Below are 20,650 nucleotides of genomic sequence, written 5' to 3' on the forward strand. Positions count from 1 at the left end.
CCCCCGAGACTGTGTGATTGATGGCATTATGAATTAGGCTCGGATAAAGATTAAAGGAAACGGGGCTGTGGCTGTGCGGGCCTTTGAGCCCCTCCTACAGGAAAAATATGGGGTCATTATTTGGATTTAAATCTTAACTGTGAAAAGAGTCTTCAACACTGGATTGCATGGGCTTACTTTCAAATTGTCAAAACAATAAAGTTACAAAAACCTTCCACTCCTCAACTGCAGATCCTGATCTGCTGATAATAATCTGATGACTGCCAGTAATTGGGGTTAATATTTCATACAGTGGAGTACAGTACGACTGCCAAAGAAGCATATGTGATCCTCATCCTACTTTGTGAGCGGGCCAGCTGTCCTTCAAATGTGGGTCACATACTGTACATTAGACCATCCAACAGATAACCAGATCCGCAATCACAGGAGAGGGTCAGAGTGTAATACTGATGGAAGGTAGATTTCTATAAAGGTCCAATCAGGCTCTCAATCATCTTTGTATGTTTGACCTCTTCAAGACATTTAAAGCAAATCAGAGCTGGTGTCAACGTTCAGACCGCAGAGTAAGGACTTTTGCATCATACTGTAGTGTAACTGTAAGTAATATGTGCTCAATACCAAAACCATTTGTTCAAATAGAGAAATATGAAATGTAGCTTATGGTGGCTTATTCAAATTTGACTGAAAACAAGAAAATGGCTTCCAGCTTATAGATACGGTGGCTGATAAGTGCAAAGCAAAATTACAATTTTTGAGACAAATTTACATTTTGAAAAACCTTTTTATATTTTTAGAAAACAAAATTGCAAAAACCAAAACACAAGGGAAAAAAAACACATTTACATTTTATAAAACAAATTTACAAGATGTGAAACACTTTTACAATCCCCAAACAAATTGACAAACGACAGAATCTTGACAAAATGGGAACGTACCAAATGTCGGAAGTGACCCGGGAGTGATCGAGTGAGGGGGTAATTTTGTTTTGTTTTGTCGCGGTGCATTCCCTTTCTGTCAGGATTCTGCCTCTTGTAAATTTGTTTTGTCCTTGGTAAGTGTTTAACACTTTGTAATTTTGCTTGGCACTTCCCAGCCACCGTACATAGAAGCTAATATGGGTTAGCTTTACAAAAATAAAAGCATTAGGTGTTTATGGGAAAGTAAGCTTACGACTGTACAATGAATATTATACATGACTTATGATTGCTAATGTTTTTTTAATCTTATAAATAAATATTTGTAGTTCATTGTAATGATGTTGCAGAAGAAATTGTTTATTAGTGTAAATTAACTTTAAATAGATATAGCCTGGACCTTATGGTGGCATATTAAACCTAACTTAAAAGACACGCCCACTTCCTGTGGTTGTTAATGATATCTAACCTAAGAGAGTTATGGCTTATACACGACGCTCCTGGTGGATGATAGTGTTTCTAAAAGCTTGGTTTCTCTCTTTATTTTTCTCATCCTGGAGGTAATTCCTGGACTAGATGTGTCAAAACAATCCGTGAAGTGCAGAGACGTTCTTTCATGTGGAAAAGCTAAAAGCGTTTATTGACGGGGCTCGCTGGCACTTTTTTTCTTGCCTTGATCAGAGGAAGTCCTCTTTAACTGTGAAGACATAGTAATCTTCCTCTGCAGAGCAAATACCTCGGGGATACACAACAGGTTGCTTTTTTTTTTTTTTGGGCAGGTGAGCTAAAAAGAGATATCATCGCGTTGTGTGTCCAGCTCTTACCTCCTAACATTTACCCTGTTTGGGTTGTTTCTAAAAATTCTCTTTATGGTGTGATTATCTTTTTAGTTTACCTGCAAACAGACATGAAACACTTGATATCCGGTCACATTTAAGCGAGCCCACAAGAGGACTACAGCTCTAAACTGAGTATTAATCATATTGCAAATACCTGAATAATGTTCTGTTTTGTAAGCTTGTTAATTAAAGGGATATTTTTGGTTGTCAAAATGCGGTTTTTCAAAGCCCACCTGTCCTACAAGTTCTTCTCCTGCACACCTGATCCAATTACACTCTGATGAAAATGTGTCACCTTTAATTAGATCAGGTGTGCAGGAACAGAGCAGGACCAAAATGACAGAGGACAGGGTGGCCTTGAAAGCTGGAGGAGGCTGCTTGGAATAAAAGAATAAACGTTATCAAGGTGGTGGTGGTGGCGGGGGGGGGATTCATCCTGTCATACAGCAGCAGAGTTTCAGAAATGGACGAATAAGGTACATGAAGGACTGCATGACAAAGTCGAGGAAACGGCGATCACATTCATTTTGGTGGGGTTGCGGTGGGTGAACTTACCATACTGCCTCACGTCCACACAGATGGAGTCAGGCGCGGTGATGTTGGAGTCAGGAGACCTCATGGCAGCGCAGGTGTTCCACATGTTGAAGAAGAGGAAGACGGGTATCGCCGTGAAGCCGAAGATGGCGAGGAAGGCCAGAAAGAGGATGTAGGTCAGGAACATGAACTGAGGTGAGTGGAAGAGATATGTTAGTATTAATTGTTGTGATGTAACAGAGAAATGAGGTTATTCTTTTACACACACACACACACACACACACACAGTAAGTGTTAAAGCTAATGTTTCTGGACATCTGCAGCAATTAGAGTAATCAGGCTGGAAAGGACAAACTGTGCCAGTGTTGCCCTCAAGGCCTCCAGTAGGATGCCGAGTGTTGGTGTGTATCTTTTTGTGTTCGTGTGAGTCTCTAACATGTGAAGTGGAGGTGTGAGATTTTGCCTCTCCAACACTTTTTCCCGATGGCCTTTGCTCTGGCGCCTCTTTTCTGTCTTCGGTATTTTCAGTAAAAATCAGCTTTGATATCGCTGAAAAGTGATTAAATCTCATTTTGATGCTTTGGTTTTCCCGAGTGTAACCGGGTCAGTGGGCGTGATAGTTTGTGGACGTACGAAGGCGGTGATGCAGCGTCCGCACACGGTCGTCTTGAAGTCGCTCTGCAGCTCCTTCTTGATGGCGCTGGTGGTGTAAAAGCCCTCGGCGAGCAGGAGGATGGCGTAGACGAAGAAGAACGAGGCGATGCCGTAGATGATGTACTGAAAGATCTGGATCCTGAACAAAGACGGGGGGGGGGGGGAATAAATATTTTCAAAATAAAACACATCTTCAGTCCTGACATTTTTAACAACGTGAAGCGTGTGAGCGCCCCGGCTTCCGTTCGGTTTCACGTAACCGATCGAGAACTTACACCATGGCGAGGGTGGCGTGGTCGGTTGTGATTCGGGAGAAGTGGATCTCCAGCATGGTCAGGGTGCCGGTCAGCGCCACGTGGCCGCAGCCGCAGAACAGGGCCACGCCTGAGAAGCAGAGGATGGTGGCCACCAGGGAGGCGTAGGGCACCCCGCCCAGACACTTGATGCAGCACTCGAAGCATCCTGTAGGGGGAGACAGAGAGATCCTGTTGATCCAGTGACAGAAAATCACGCTCTCATACCCCAAAGGCTAAAAACGCAGTGACATCATGCTTGATATTTTTCATGATTTTGGGTTATGATTCAAATTAAAACAACATGTGATAACCCGGTTTGCCAATGCAAGTGAGAAAGTGTTTAGTAACTGGTTGAATGCTGATGTTAGCTCATGTCTTACACCAGCTCATGGGCTATATGTCCCTTCAGGTTTCAATCCAGAAGCAGAAAACATTCATATGACTTGCTAACCAGGACCCCAGTGGAATTAGAAATGTCCCGCCCTGAGGTCACCGTGCGGAAAAAAGAATAAAAGAACAAACTATCTAGGTCACACAGGAAATGTTTTTCTTAAAAGCTGCGTTGGAGTTTGCATGCTCGTCTGGATGTTCTGTGGTGACGACACTCGCTGCAACACTCGGCGGCCCTTCAGTCCACCGTTGTTCCCGGTTCTTACTCACACTGAACCTGCGTCCATGATCTTACTGCTGGGGATGATTCAGGCGTGTGTGTGTGTGTGTGCGCGTGTGTGCGTGTGTGTGTGTCGCTTGTGTCACGCTTGTCTCTCTGAGTCTCCAAGAGAAAGAGCCGCACTTCTCCCTGTCAGGCGTGTCGAGCGGTTAATCATAGCATCTTCCACAGTGAGCGTGCGCCGGCTTTGAGCTCAGCTGGGAGTTGCTGAATATTACATGTAAGCCGTGCCACATGCTAAAAAGCTCTTCCTCCCTTTTGTGTTTGGAGAAGTTTTCCTTTTTCATGACCAGAACAGTATGAATAACTCATGAACAAATCCAGCTATTTTCTCGGGCACGAGGCAATGACATTTAATTTGCACTTGTTTGGAGTCATACCTTTTAAAATACTGCCTGGGGATATTTAAGTGGAATTCAAAATTTATGCAAATTAGCACAAGTTGGCCTGCACACCTTGCATTCATTTTCATAGTTCTCATTTTTCACAACACCAGAATAACGGTTTTAAAACGATCCCCTGCGCTTCAGCAGATTTGACTGAACTATGGTTTGAAATGAGAACGTTTGTTTTCCATTAACAGCGGCTGCGTGCGAAAGCTTCCCTCTGCGCGCGCGCCACGAGCTACATGGGACAGCGCGGCGCGGCGCATTCTGCTCCCATCGCAGTCAGGAGCACACAAAGAGGGATGAAAAAGGAGGAAAATAACACATTGTGTCGAGCACAAGAGCCGCGTCTTATATAACACACCCGTTAAAAATAGATCCTCCGGCATAAAGCAGGAAGTAACTCTGCAATAAAAGGGAAAAAATGAACGGCCTTCTGTGTGCCACTTTGCTGTTTCCATGGCAACCTGCTCCAATCGGGAACTCTAGAGCATCCTCCCCCCCCATGTGCAAGAGTTTGTTGAATCTACACGAGTATTTGTAAAAGCCTTGTCTGCATGACTGACTGTGGAGCATAATGTGGAAGCTGTAGTCCTAAAAGCTGCGCCCTCTGGTCCTAAAGGCCGGGCAGCGTTTCAAGATCACGGCCGGTTGTTATTGACGAGTTTAAAAGAGTAGATTGATTTCAGCCAGCTGGGTCGTAGAAGAATAATCACTATTATTACTGCTGGTAGATGTCAGTCAGCTCGACACTTTGGTCCAGAGGAAAACATCTTGAATGATAGTAAATGGATTGATATCAATGATGATAATTTAATGTTTTTAAAAGTAATGTGGGATTACCTCACACATTTATGTTCTGAATTGTTACGCCTTTTGTCGTCCATTAACTTGCACTTTGACCGTTCCCTTTATTGCATGACCGAAAACGACCGTTAGCTTTAACTGCTTCGTCCCAATTAGGAAATCATCATCAACATTGCAGCTACATAACATTTTCATTTCTTTTTTTTTATTTCGAACATGTTTTTAAAAATAAAATAAAATATACATCACAAAGAAAGCAAACAGCAATCAAAGCAGACTTTCTGTAGTGGCTCCATTATTGTTCCTTCACCAGTCCATGTTGGAAAAGGCTGTAAGGATGAAGTTAAATAACTTATCCAGTCCTTACCTCTTTTATCTTTTTAGCTTAATAAATTAATCCAAGACTAAGCTTTGAAAAATAAAGTCGATTAATACAGATAACGAAGTAACAAAAGCAACAGATATAATGTATTACACACATTCATTGGTAGACAGGACAGACCTTACAACTCAATTTTATATTTGTTAAATATGTTATTCTTGAAAATGTGTTTAAACTGTCTTAATGTTTTACATGTTTTCATTTCATCACTGCAGCTGTTCCATAAATCAACACCCTTCGTTGTAATACAGTGTAGTTTCATGTCGGTCCTTACTGATTGTGTTTACTGTCCCTCTGCTGAAAAAACTTCTGGATACTGTTCGGTATCTGATCATTTTTAACTTTGTACATGATTTGAGTGGTTTTAAAGTCGACCGAGTCGTTAAGTTTCAGTGTTTTCAGTTTGATGAAGAGTGGGTTTGGCTGGTTCTCTGTAGTTGGAGTTAGTTATAATTCTTATCATCATTGTGTTGTGTGGCAATTTACACAAGCAGGGGGTCATCCCTTCTGTTTCCTTATTCTGTGAAATTCCCCCAATCAAAATGAAGCCCTCAGCATCAGCCCTTCTATGATGCACATAACGTGTTGTTGCATTGCCCCATGCTCCCCTGTTGTATTCTGTATTTTGGACATGTGACCTTGTATTCATAGCTGCAGTAATACTGAGGGAACACAGACACCCTCCTGTAAGTAGGCCACAGCCTCACTGAGGTGTTACTTACAGTGACTTTATTTTCCAGACAGTTAAACAAACTTTTAATTTCAGATTCACTGAGAAGTCTGAAGTTAATAAAACACTCAGAAAATGAGCTCAGACAGTTTTGAAGTACTTAACTGAAGTGTCGTCTGAAATCAAAATGTTTAGCTTCTGTGTGGGAACAAACACCTCCAACAGCATTGGGTCACGAAGCCTTTCTAAGATCTGTTGTGTTCTGCCTCGTGTTGACCCGTTCAGCGCGCGGGGGTCATGTGCGAACACTCTCCTCTCCCGTGTCAGGGTGAATAAAAAAAAACAAAAAACGATGTTAATCTAAGATGCTCCGCTTCCAAAGTGTGCTGCTGCTGCTGCTGCTGCTGCTGCTGAAAGACTCTGAGTTGCGTAACCTCGCGGAGGCTCGTTGCATAATAGATCCAAATCCTATTAATGTTAATGAAGGGAGCGGGCTGATGGAGAGGTGCAGCTGATAAGGCTGGATGGCTCCAGAATCCTGAGCTGAGAAACATGCCAGGCCCCTAAGGGCGGCGGGGCGGGGCGGCGGGGGGGGCGGGTTTGCATTGGACTCGATGGTCGATACAATGAGCACCAGGAGGCTGTTTATGAGCTGCTCTGCTCTGACACTGCATCCTGACACAAGGCTCAATCTAAACAGGTAATTCAGTCTGTAAATCTGCCAAGAGGAGGTTATGAAGCCTGCTGAGTGACGTTACAAATCCAGCTTTTTTAAAAACCCGGATCATGAGTTTCCAGGCTGCTTCATCTTGATAGTCATAAACTTCTGCTTCACCTCTTTTGAAGGTGATTAAAGAAGCCACATTTGGCTTCTTCAAGCTCGCTTTTAAGATGTATCCCCAAAGTGCACGGGCTTTAAATATTCCAGCTCTTAACTCTATCTGTGTTGCTTCATGGCTGACTTCACAGGTCTGTTTTAAACGCCGAGCGGGCCCATTATCTGCTCCGCCTGTGGCTACGACTGTTTGTCAGCCTCGGTTTTAAAGCCCGCTAATGGGAAGCGGACAGGCCGGAGTGGTCAGCTCCAGCCGGCCCTAATGGAAATCAATGGACTATTCATTAGAGTAGAATTTAGGTGATACACAGCGAGGCCTTCATACCTCCTCTCCTCTGCTCGCTCTGTTGAAATACGACTGCATGCCCGCGCTGTACTTACAGTGAGCCAGCTGGAGTTAATCGCCGAGACAATATGCTGCGCTCCCGTTACAACGCTGCGTCATACATCATCTCTGCAATCTCCAGGCGGAGGACCGTGCATCAGGTGGTGGGAACGATTCCCCCGGCTGTTGCAGGAAGAAAGCGCTTGAGCCAGACCGGCCAAACACGACAGAACAAAAGATTTGGGAACTTGTTTAATTTTCTCAAGCGACAAGAAAAGCAAATAATTTGATGGACAAGAGCTGCAATTAGGATTAAATCCCCCCGCTGCTTGAGCTTGTTCTCCTTCCAAAAGCGCTTCCAAGAACTAGAAAATGTCCCACTGCTTAAATTAGAATTTCAATTTGTGGCAGAGGGTGACGGTTAAGTGAAAACATGATAATCTTTTATTGTGTTTTTTTCAACACAAAGACAAAAGGGAGGGAAATTAAGAGACTGGGGGGAAAGGAAGGTGTGGATTCGAGAGCAGGAGGAAGAAGCGGTGAATGGAAAAAAAATGAAGGCCAGAGAGAGGGATGGAGTGGAACAAAGCCAAGAGGAAGAAGAACGGAGGAGGAGAAGAAGAAAGAGGCAGACTACAAGGAAGAAGAAGAGAGATGGAAAGTGTAAGCGAAAAAAAAGCAGCTATAGGCCTCAGGGCCGGCGAACGGCAGTTGCCATAGCAACGCGTTACCCACGACCCAGTTCAGCGGTAGCGTAGTCGTTTCGCACGTACTCACACATGCACTGATGGCGAGTGGATTTAACCCTCAATCCAAGCCCGGAGACGGGTGCTAAACGGCGAAAAACAGTCGGCGCAGTTTGTGAAAAGGTGAGGACAGGACAAGTGGGTGGAAGGAGGTGAAAAGAAACCACAACTAACTTCCCCCCCCCAAATTTTAAGGAAGTGGGTCAAACAGATGATGTATTGTTTTACATCAAAGAAAGAAATATGGAGGAGAGGGATGATTCTCTGTCTGTTCAATCTTCTTCAAGCACTTACAGAATTAACATGCAAAGGATTGAAACGCAGGGGGGGGGGGGGGGGGCGAGGTTATTAAAAAATGTAACTTTGTTAACATTCACCGGTGTTACGGCTTAAAGAGTGACCGTGTTAACTGGTGGCTTTAGACGTAAGTGAGATCACAATTAAAGACCAAACAAAGAGCCGTTCGTTAGGGACGCTTTCTGTCAACCAGCATCTGTTGTAACCATGGCAACCACAGACACAGATCTGATATAAAAATGAAAAGCCAGTAGCTTGAGTTGCAGAAGAAATATGAGGACGAGTAAAGAAGCAGTCACAGCAACATTTTTTTTTTTTTTTTTACAGGTTTTCTTTACAACATAATCGTTAACATATTCTAAAAAAAAAAAAACACACACACCTCCCACACAATCGAGCCAAAAGCTCCAAATTGTTTTGGCACGTTTGAGTTTAACGAAGCATCGCGTGCTCCTGGTTGTCACCTCTCACTCACCCCTCCTCTGTGGTAATGCTTCGCTTCCTCAATCGACCACATCCACATCCCTCAAGTTCACGTTGCCTTACAAACACATCATCAAAAGGTCATTAAGACAGAGCTCAACATCTCTGTTTTCTCCTTTCGCAGCTTTCATAGCGTCGTCTTGACAAAATATTCCCTGAGTGTATCTGCTGCATTTCAAAGTTTCTGCAGTGAGAGAAAGGTTAGATCAGCTGTCCTGATAGGTAATCATTTCCCATAAGCCCTATCGCTGAGTGGCACGGCGTGATCATCGCCGACTGCTCGCGCGAACTCTGCACCTCCCCGGAATAACGCCGTTAATAAAGCTTTGTGAATATTTCAGCGGCCGGTCTGCTCCCTGCCTGCGGCCGCGTTCCAATTCAGATGTTCTGTGTTCATTTACAATCTTATGTGACTGTACGCGTTATGGTTAGATTCCCACTAGAGTGGAGGGGAGAACATGAGAGACAGAGGAAGCGAGTAAAAAAAAAAAAGAAAAAAGGCCACATCTGTTTGTTAGCAGCAGACTTGAGCCTCAACAACACACAAACTTGTAACCTCGTAACTTCAGCTTGGGAGATTTCCGTCTTTCCACTTGAGTTGCAGGATGAAATGCAACTCTGAGCTTTTATGAAAGCATGAAAACCGCATCGTCATGAACCAAGCTGTGTTTCCTAAAGGCATTATTCTTTCTTTTTTACGACTGTTGTTTGTAGTTTCACTCATTGTTTGCAACACAATTAAAAGTAATTGTTTGAATCTGGGAAGATTTTGAGTTAGCTGACTCAAAATGTTAGCACCAATCAATTGTTCATTTAAGTGGACATTTCCTTTTCTCAGTTACTTGGTTGTATATTTGCATATGCAGTTTCTCATAGTACAAGGTGGAAGATGACAGACCAAACGCTGCGATACCAGAAGAAGATTGTGGGGGGCAGTATCGAGCAGTGTAACCAGCAAAACACAAGGAAGAGCAGAAAACTGTGGGAAAGTGGCTGAACTTCTTGAGGAAAACATTGTCTGAGTTGAGTCTGAAGCAGCAGATCAGGCAGTGATCAGCAAGCGCAATCGGGCTGGAATCTGACCCCTCTTAAAAAATGAGTAAATTCTGGTCAGTCTGCCTGAAATGACACCGCCTGGCTTTAGTGATGTCGTCAAAATGAACCCCCCCCCCCCCCCCCCGTTACAATAAACTAGAGTGATCCTTTTAAAGATATCGCCGATTGTTGGCACAAGCACAGATGTCGGTATGCTTTTTGTTTCATTTCCTGTGAGGGAAAAAAAAATACAAAATCTCTCTAATACCTCCTCTTCCTCGTCTTATCTGATAAGCGAATGTTTTCAGTATTCAGTAATCGGCTTGTTTGTGGCGTTGATCAAGAGGACACAATATGCTTTGAGCCAGGTAAGAGGATGACGCCATTGGCCATCACGAGTCCAAACTGGAAACCTCTTTTTCTCCCCCCCCCCACCCCCCACCACCACTCATAACTGACCCTAATCTTGGCTGGTTTTTCAGCTTCATGAATGTCACAAGGTCAGCATCTGGCCAGGCGTAATTGAGCACGCTGGACTGTGTGATGCTCAAATCCTGTTTTGGCCCACTACTGGATGATCAATACTTTGATCCTCGCTCATCTGCTGGATGATGTTTCCCTCCATCCCTCCATCTCGCCATCTCTCTCTTTCTGGGGCCAATCTGGGCTAAACTCTGACAGCTGAGGTTAGAGACTCGACTCCCAAGATGCACACCAAAACACACTCGACCATGATGAATGTGCACAAAAAAAAAAGAAAAAAAGACACATAACAGAAACGCATACGCAGATGGTGCAAACACGAGGAGGATGCTCACAGATGCGGCGAAAACACACAAACTGTTCATCTGGTTTAAATTACAATCGGCTTGTTTGCATGTGATCCACCATGTCACGTCTACACCGTGCACGCCAAAAACAAAGATCACAGACAATCTTTATTTGGATACTCAAGAAGTCGTTTGAATAGCATCACACCGATAAAAAGTAACTTCACATTGAGCTGTAAATGAGCTAACCAACTGTTAGACAGCTGAATGGCTCTGTTCTTTAGGTGAGTTGTTCATTTGTTGTCTGAATTGAGCCTTTAAAGTCTTACGCTGCCTTGCTCATGGATTCACTAAAAGTTTGAAGAAGAGCGTTTACAGAAATTTGGACTTCTGTCTTCTGTCTTGACTTGAGGGAAAGTTAAGTTTTTTCTTTGTAAATGATAATCTCATTGGTTTGACCACAGATGTTGTCGGTTTCTCACCTGTATTACATGTTAGTTTTATTGTTTGATTCTGTGATTTGAGGCAAGATGAGAAATATCTGAACAAAACGAGATTCAAACATTACGACACAACGTATTTGATGAGGACGAAGCTGTGAAGAATTATAAGATGGGAATCAAAGCTTTAGATAAGGGCGCTTATAAAGTTAAAGCTCCTGTGAGGAGTTTTTAGCTGGTTATGAAACCGACTCAAAATTGATACAGAAGCCTTTAAATGACCTTTTAAAAGCAAATCATCACAAACCGAAAGTTTCACACAGGAGCTTTAAACTTAAGATATGTTGGAGAGATAAAGACTAGCAAAGTTTATCAGTGGTGAATAAAGTCAGCTAATGTGAGATATGGTGGCATATGTCGGCAGGATACTTGAGATACTGCCAGAATTGGATATGTGAGCTAATTTGAGATTTTGTTTCTAACGTTTTTAGCTACAATTTTTTGATTTTGAGCTAATTTTCATGTTGCAAGAAATCTGCATTTTGTTCCTTTAAGACAGTGAGGTATGAGCAGAATCCACAGCTGAACTTTAACGGGGTGTGTTTAAAACTCTCCCGGCACAGTGTGCAGTGACATGAACAGAGTTGACATTTGGTCCACTGACCGCCTACAGAGTGAGCGCTCTCCAAACAGAGATCTTCTGTCTGTCGTCATCTTGTTCTTGTCAGGGGCTGAATCACCTGTCCTGAGCTGCCGTCCGCTGGCTCAGCAGAGCGGAGGAAAAGCCATTAGTTTGGAGTTCTGTTCCACCGCAAATATAAAACGGCCCTTCTGGCCAGAAGCGCCGTGCCATCGAACTAAACGGCTCAGCGGTCGGTTACGCAACCAACTTGGCTAACGTCACTTTCCCTGAGATGTCAAAGAAGTCGGTGGCCCTCCCCTGGCCCCTTTGCCCCCCCCCCCCCTTGATGTGATTATGGAGATTCACTTTCCTTCAGCCTCAGGGGCTCGATGAACACGATTTGTGAGTGTGTGTGCGAGGTTGGCGAGCCCATCTGAGCGTGTTCTTGCAATATGAGTAACTGCAGAGACTCTCATTTACTGTAAAACAGATACACTCTGCGTGAAGAAGAATATAGGCTGCTGATAGTTCAGCAAATGTTTAGGTGATTAGTTCTTAAAACAGGACCAATCAAACCCCGGCCTACAGCTGAGACACACACTGACCCACACATGACAGAGGCCCAGTCATTTATCGATGTCAGCCGTGGCTAACGATGACGAGTGCTAATCGGCGTCAGGCTCTTTTATGGGCTATAGATGAGAGGAGCAGATTGGGCATCAGCGGGTGATGGAGGAAGGCCAGAGGAGGTTGGCATCACTCAGGAACAAGGCCTGCTGCGCCAACCTGCCACTTGCATGCTATTCATATCCCCACCGCAGACACGGGGTTCAAACATAGATTGGCGGGCGGTGATGCAGCGAGTTATTTGGTAGCTTTTGTAATCTACCAGTTAATATATTAGCATTCTTCTCGACAAGTGAATGAAGTCTTTGTTCTTTTGAAAAGAAGCAAATAAACAACTTCCCCTTCTTTGCTGCAACAGCCTGCATGTTAGCGAGCTACATATATGGAGGCTAATGTTAGCAATCGCTACATGGAGTTGATGCGTTTGAAATGAATGCTAATGTTTAAATGAGCTAACTTAAGCTACGGTGGCTAATGTGAGTCGATCTTAGCGAGCGTTGGATTTGGTGTTTTTTCTGTTGGCAAACTATCTGCAGAAAACAAACGGCAACAAGCCGCTTCCACATGAAACAGTTTTTATGAAGACGCGAGCGGAAACGGCGTGTTTAAATATAAATGCGACCGCAGTGTGGGGACCGAGGGGGCCCGAACAGGAACACAACGGCGCACCACACATTCTCGCCCACATGTGTGCAGAAATAGAGCTTCTTCTCCCACAGTGCACGGCGAAAGCACCGACACAGACATTCCCCCTGAACCACTCCTGGTCATTGACACGTAAACAAAGACAAGCGCACACACTGACCCCGACACACACACACACACACACACACACACACACACACACACACACACACACACACATATCCAGATGGAGGCTGACAGCATGCTTTGGGCAAATGGCTTCAAATGAGGAACACATGAGCCTCTCTCCCTGTGCGACGGCTTTCACATGCTCCCACAACCTCACACACCTCCAGGGCGAGAGGGTGTGTGTGTGTGTGTGTGTGTTTGTGTGTGTGTGCGGGATCGTGTGTGTGTGTGTGAAATGGAGCTAAGAAGGAGACTCAGTAAAGACAAAAGGGCCTTCAAAGATGCAGTGTTGAGGTTAATGTGCATGGAGTCTGATTAAAAAGTTGTTGATCTGCTGAAGCGGATTTGACGATGCCAAGTTGTTTTTTCGGAAAAGGAATGTAAATGAAGTCAAAGCATGAAAATGAAGTGGTGTTTAGTTTTGGTTGTTTGATATCCTGGAGTGAAATCTCAAACTGAAGGGCGATAAAGTTCATCAGTTTTAACCTGGAGTTGAAGCCTCACCGTGCTAAACAGAAAAAACGTTTTTTTTTGAGACTTGAAATGTGTTCTTAAATGATGTTGAAGCGTGGACATAAAAAGACTTTCTAAATCTATTGTTCAGGGGGCTTTGTGGCTTGATATAAAGACGTGAAGTTGCAGAGTTTCAGCCCCAGAGAGAGATGGTTATATGTAACTGAGTCAAGCAGGAGACAGCTGTAGTAGGTCTACACATTTTGGAGTGTATGTGGGTGTGTGTGAGAGGAGAGCAGCTGAACACTGACAGCTCTCTGTGCTTAAAATCAGCTACTATCATGGTCAGATTTTCTAGTAGTAAAATGTAAGGATCCTGGATTACCACCTGATATATTTGATGTGTTAATTGAATATTTCAGCATTAACCCATCTCTCACAATTTCACTGACGCGCCTCCATACATGGAAAAGAACGACCCTGCTGCTCTCACCGGAAGTTGCTTACTTCATTTCAAAATAAAAGCAGGTTCGTATTCAAACAGGAACTAAAGTAACCTTAGCATAAGACAGAACAAAAATTCAAAATAAAAGCATCACAAAATCTATTTTGAAGTGCAAAATAATTGAATTTAAACATGCGATTAAAAACTTTTAAAAAATCATAATTTTAGTATTAATATATCTGCTTTTATTTTGACTAGTTTAACTTTCTGTGCTTATCAGGATCAACAAAACCTGTTTTTTTGTTGCACTTTAACTAGAGTAATGGAGGAATGTAGTAAATTGGGTAATTTTGCAGTTAGCAAAGCTACATTCAATAAATATGAACAGACTAACTCGTGAATTATAGACATTTTCAGCCTTTATTCATGGGCTGAATAAAATAGGTATTTTCCTGTTTAAGGAGTGTGGAGAAGAAGCTTCTTAAGATTTGTGTGTGTGTGTGTTTGTGTGTGTGTTTGTGGCATTAGTAATGACCTGCAAAGTGGATTACAAGGCATAACAACACTGAACACGGGACGTACGTTTATATTCACAAAAAAGGGACACAAGTCACCTCTGATATTCATGTTTGCTTTCACAACAGCAACAATGATCCATGAAGAATTGAGTTGTGTTGTGCAACATCAAATAAGTCGCGCTTGATCTACTGTAAGGTCAAGAAAGAAGAAGAGGGAACGCGTCCAATATTTATGAGAAACACGGACTAAATGTCAGCGCCAGCAGGAGAGGAGTCCAGCGCCTCGGTCATCAAACAGGTTTTTGGCCTTTAGATTTGAGGCCTCAACCTTTTTCCCAAGCTTTTCTCCCCAAGTGGCCTCTGTTGTACGATAAAATATGTACCCTCCTGGCTTGGGCAAATTCAGGAGGCCACCCTTGTTCCTATTCCTACGTAAAATCGTCACCACTCATTAGCTTAAAGTGGTAACACAGCCCATTATTTTATTAAGCACGAGACAGAAACTGGAAACATATACAGTCGTAGATTATTATAGACAGATTATTGCTTAAAAACTTGAACAATGGGTGTACTGTATAAGATAGTATGAACTCAAAAAAAATGGAAAAAGACCAGTGTCATGGTTGTAGGTGACATTTGAAGCTAAAGGTGAGCCGTGGGTTAGCTTAGCTTAGCACAAACACTGGAAATTGAGGGAAACAGCCCGGCTCTGTTTGAAGGGAAACAACAAAGTCTAGCTCCTGTAAAATGTATTATTTAACAGGTGTTATCTTGTCTGATTTAATCCATCCATCCCTTTATTTGATCCATATTTCAGTAAGTAACTTCTTGTCGCAGCTGGTTGCCTAGCAACTGTTCCCAATTGTCTCTTTCTATTCGTGGCAGGAGAGCGGATAAGTGTGTTTCACAAACATTAGTCACCTTTACTTGATTTCCAGCGTCAGCTCCTGTAAATCTGTCATCTTGTATAACCTCTCGAGCAAAACATTTTGAACGTCCTCTTCAGCTCGGGTCAAACTTCACAGATTTAACTTGGAAAAAAAACTTGAAAGCCTGATTAAGAGTGGCTTCCTTTGTGCTTCAGACGCTGCAGCGAGCTCTGCCCTGCCATGCAGAAAATTTGACAAAACCTGCACCCCTCCAGACGATGATGTAATCTCCTACGGTTCAGATCTGAACATTATTACCAAAGGCAGGCGAGCCAGCGTTATGTAAGAGCGACACACACACACACACACACACACACACACACACACGTATAGATGCAAGATGGAAGGTGTGTGTGAACAGACCAATCATTCACAACAAAGGGGAGGACAGACAGACGCAGTGACGGTGACTTGAGATGAACTCAGAGCCGCTTTAAAGGTAAAAAAAAAATAAAAACGTCATGTGGGAGGTGCTTCCTCCATAATCAAACCGTCTCTCACTTATGAAATCAAATGTAATTGCACCTCAAAGAGCATTGCTGATGTCATGCTGCACCTCTGCTGATATACAGATTACAGATTATAGGACACAATCAAGCAAAAAGATCAATCCATATACTCACAAATACCACCAACAGGATTATAATCCATGCCTCTGATCTGTGTTCATTTTTCCAGTTTGTAATTACTCTCCGCTCCATGTCATGCAGAGACGCCGCAAAGAGACACAACTGTGGTGCAATCAAGAACACGGGCAATTTAGCATAATTACGGAGCTAATGAAGTCACATCTAATCAGCGTGCTCTGTGCAGCAGAACTATGAACGTATAGCATCTGGTGTTAAAGCAGGATGTAAAGATAAAGTCACACATGTGGCTCTAAGGGGCTCTGTTCCTGTATCTTTTATGATAATCATTTCTAGACCATGGATCGTGCTTTCAAGGTGTCTGAGTCAGGTACAATTTAATATGCTAATTAGATGTAGCCCCTTACATCCAGAACTCATGTTAAGATACTGTTTTAACAAAAAGGGGCTCTGTTCTGTTTTACTTATAGTTACTATATTCAGACTTATTTCTTTTAGACTTGAAAAACAAGATATGAGATAACTTCCCAGTTTCTAGTCTTTATGCAAAGCTAGGCTATTTACTCCAGCAAAATCATTCATGTGTATCTAAAACTGACTTTTTTACGATAGCTTTTTTTTAATATTATTTCTTGCTTCTCATCGTGTCTCAACCAAACAAGATATTAAGGGCTAGCAAGCTTTGTTTCTCGTCTTTATGCTAAGCTAAGCTAACCATCTCATTCTAAATTTGAACAAATATGTATGAGTGAGGAGTCTATCTTCTTGTTTAACTCTCAGCAAGACAACTAACTTAAAAAAATCTAAATACAAAGTTCAACACTTCCTGTTAGGTAGAAAATGTCAGTTTGACCAATCGTGACAGGACATTTGAGGCTGACACAGCATGATATTTTAGATTTAAACCTCAAAAACAGCCAGAATAGAAATAAGTCTTTTTACTAAAACACCCAAGACAATAAGGATATAAACTTGGTTAAGACAGATACTGATAAGCAAAAAAAAATGCATTTTTAATATTTTTCATTGGGATAATTTTTAAATGAAGCACATGTTATGATGCAATGTTTCTTTTAGCTTGTTGTCCCACTCATACGCTGATTTGGAGATGGGATTTGCTAATTATGCCCGACATATGGGGACCTTTAAGACATTATTGATAAGCATCTGTAGCATACATTTCTGGTTTTGAATTAGCCACAGTAGAACCGGATGCATCTTACTTGATTGGGGTTTGAACAATCAGGATCAAGGATACAGATTTGTTTGATGATACTACGTTTGCAGGAAATCGAACATCATGTGTATGAATAGTCACGTCATCAGGCAGTTATTGTTTTGATTTGTCCATTCCAAAACTTCTTGCGTCTTAATGCTAAACCGGAAACGAGTTGTAGTGAAGCAGAAGAGGCAGCGCTGGCAAACACAAACACAAGCTCCTTACATGACAGCTCCTGCCTTCTTGCCCCCACTGTAAATCTTCAGCTTCTTAACGGATGCTATAAGCTGATGGTCAAATTCCAGATGTCAAAGGCACACACAAATGATTACACCAACAAATAGGCCATCCTCCAATCTAGTCTATTTCCGTCCTCTGGTGTGGGCGGTTCAATTGCATAACATCACACCTGGAGCACTGCTATAGTTCTGCTGCTTCAACATAAAACATGATTGAGGAATACAGAGGGTTAACTGTTAAGTATAAGTATGGCCACCCTCCTGCTCATTTATCCTCTGGGTCTTTAAACTCACTTACCCGCTCTGTAAATTGAAGACGCACAATAAAGCCTCTCATTGGACGGCAGCCTGTGTGTAGCAGCACGCCTCAGGAGAGGATGATGTAATGTCTTTTTAAAACATCGCTGCTGAGGGACACCCCACTCTTCTGCCTGCACCGTACGTCACACACAGATTGTGATATTACTGTGGCAGGGGCCAAAAGGTTATGCAGGAACACACAATTATATTGGAGGAGGGTTTTTTTTTTTTTTATAAAGCTAAAGCAAAAAAAATCAGAATATTTGTTCCTAAATACTCACTTCAACTCTGCAACTTTTGAAACTGCTGCTGAGAAATCTGAAAATTTGAATCTGCAGCAGCAAACCCCTTTTTCAATAGGGAGCCTTTCAAACACAAACCTTACACTGTAACAGGTATGCACGCATAAAAGTGCAGCTGATGGCGGACAAGAAGTCAGGAAAACAATGAGTGATGCTGTAAGGTAGCTGTGTGTAAAGCCCCTCTCTGCTCTCTAACAGCCAACAGAGCAAACAGGCAGATGAGCTGCACCACCACTGCTGCTTACTCTGCACTCATTTGTACATTTAAAAAAAAAAATGTACTTCATTATTACACTCTTATTCTACATCATGTATCATGTTGTCAGAGCTGCTTCACTTTAAACACCCCAAAGTGAAAGCTGTGACTATACTACCAATCCACAATGACAAACACATCAGTCACCCTCTCTGTAGGGGCAATGAGTTCTCCAGTGCACACGGACACACCTGCGCCATCCACCATCCCTGCACACATTCACTAGAGACACAGCAACAGTTTGACTGGATACAATTCTCTCATTTTCAGGGTCGAATTTGGCGTGCACAGTAAACAGTTTTTATATTAATTGCAAAAAACTGAAATTTTAGTAAAAGCATTTGTGTGACCTCAAAATGACGATGACGTTATGATGTGACTTAAGTGATTGTTTATGAAGCATGAATTGAACGTGGGCAGCATGCAGTGGCTCCATTAACATGTCTGAGCGGCAGGGTTCTAACTGATGGACCCAGGCTTTCATTTTGCGCCGAGTGCACCGCCGATCGGTCCTTTTTGCATCCTCCTGCCGCGCACACCAAACACACAGGCTTCATATGTTGCAGAAGCGTCGACTAATGACGCTCCTGTCAGATCAGACACCGAGCCTGTGTTGAGGGAGGTGGTGGTGGTGGTGGTGGAGGTGGTGGTGGTGGGGGGGGAGTTCGCCGATAACAATCGAAGCAGGGCTGCGGCTGCTGCACACCTGAAACAATGCACCGCGCTGCGCCTCTCCATCAGCCGCTCATTAAGGCAGAAAATAAGCTCATGGTGGTGCAGCAATGCAAAAGCAAATTGGCATTAATGTGCGCACCGTAAAACGAGATTCATCCACCCGCCCACCCTCTGATTCTCCCCCATCGGGCTTCAAATCCCCTTTGAAGGCGCAAAATCACACAGAAAACAAATGACGCCAGTGATGGTGGGAATAATCTCGACCATCTGGAGCAGCGGGGCGAATCTTCTTTAGTTTTACGTTTATAAAGGTGAGAGGCAAAGAAGAAGAAGAAGAAAAAAAAAATCAACGCTATTGTGTCGCGCACAACCGAGAAGCCATTGCAAGTAGGTTAACCCGCTCAACCCAACGCGGAACGTCTCCAAAGAAAACACAAAAAACGCGCAAATGTCAGCTACTGCTCGTGCGTACCTTTGCTCTCCTGCCCCTCGTCCTGAGTCTCCTCTGCGTTGGACTCCATGGCCGGCTTTGTCCCATCCATTATTATCGCGGAATATAGTCTCCTTGTGGCACTTGTACCTCACAGTCTGTGGATGGTGGAGCCTGCTCTGATGGTGCCTTGATGCTCTCTCTCTCTCTGTCTGTCTCTCGCTCTCTCTCTCTCTCGTACACACCCTCCCTCCCCCTCCTCTCTCTCTTTCCTCCTGTTAAAGCTTAGCACTGTCTCTTTATGTAAAATAACAATCCAGTTTCAAGATGCAAAGGCGCTGTCAGATTGGATTTACTCCGCGCACTCGGATTAGCCCCCAAATGATGCCAGATAACGTATTCTGCCCCCCAGATCCTTCCCGGCAGAGGAGGGAATGATGTTTATAGTTTAAAATACCTCTAGAACATCTCCAGAGTCTCGAGATGGAAAGGTTCTGTTGGATTGGGTTCATTTGCACAGACAGATTAGCCCCCTGAGTGATGCTGGATAAAGCATGTTAACAGCCATGAAAGAAGATTAAATGAGTTTTACTTCAGAAATACTTTCCTGGTTATTCATTCTGGTCTGCCATGGTTACAAAATGCAATCCATATATTGGATTTATTTGAACATGTAGCGCTCATATTATGCAACATGGAGTATTTTGCCCCCTGAAACACTCTTAAAGTTGACAAAATTATGCTTATAGTTTAAAAAACTCTAAAATATCAGTTCTGGTGACTAATGGTTTTATTTCTATGAGGCATCAAAAAGCCTAGACCCTGTCTGTCTTGATTTATTTTGCCTGTTTGGATAAAGCCCCACATTTCTCCATCTAACAGACACCTTTAACCCCCCCCCCCCAAAGTGAAGTCATGGTGCTCCAACTTCACACAGAGAAAGAGAGGCTCATGATGCAACATTATACTCCTAATGAGACTCGGTTGTCTTGCAGATTCTCATGCTGCAGAGATACTGTCACTTTTATTACATGGGGATTATTAGCCCCCAAAATTGTGCCAAACTTTAAAGAAAATTCTGTTTAAAACGCATACTACATCTTTAAATATATCCACGGTGTTACATGATAATCTTTGAAAAGGCTCAAGATG

General features: G+C 43.1%; 1 protein-coding gene across 1 annotated transcript; it reads right to left on the bottom strand.

Moving 5' to 3' along the window:
- Nucleotides 1-2,195: 2,195 nt before the first annotated feature.
- LOC132959819 (neuronal membrane glycoprotein M6-b-like) lies at nt 2,196-19,718 on the bottom strand. The gene is made up of 4 exons (XM_061033039.1): nt 19,541-19,718; nt 3,217-3,403; nt 2,921-3,080; nt 2,196-2,477 (listed from the first exon to the last, which is right to left on the bottom strand). Exons 1-4 carry the CDS (start codon nt 19,608-19,610, stop codon nt 2,211-2,213), a joined length of 684 nt encoding a protein of 227 aa, XP_060889022.1. The 5' UTR covers nt 19,611-19,718; the 3' UTR covers nt 2,196-2,210.
- Nucleotides 19,719-20,650: the final 932 nt, after the last annotated feature.

This window comes from Labrus mixtus, chromosome 24 (genome assembly GCF_963584025.1).
Source record: "Labrus mixtus chromosome 24, fLabMix1.1, whole genome shotgun sequence".
NCBI classification, from domain to species: domain Eukaryota; kingdom Metazoa; phylum Chordata; class Actinopteri; order Labriformes; family Labridae; genus Labrus; species Labrus mixtus.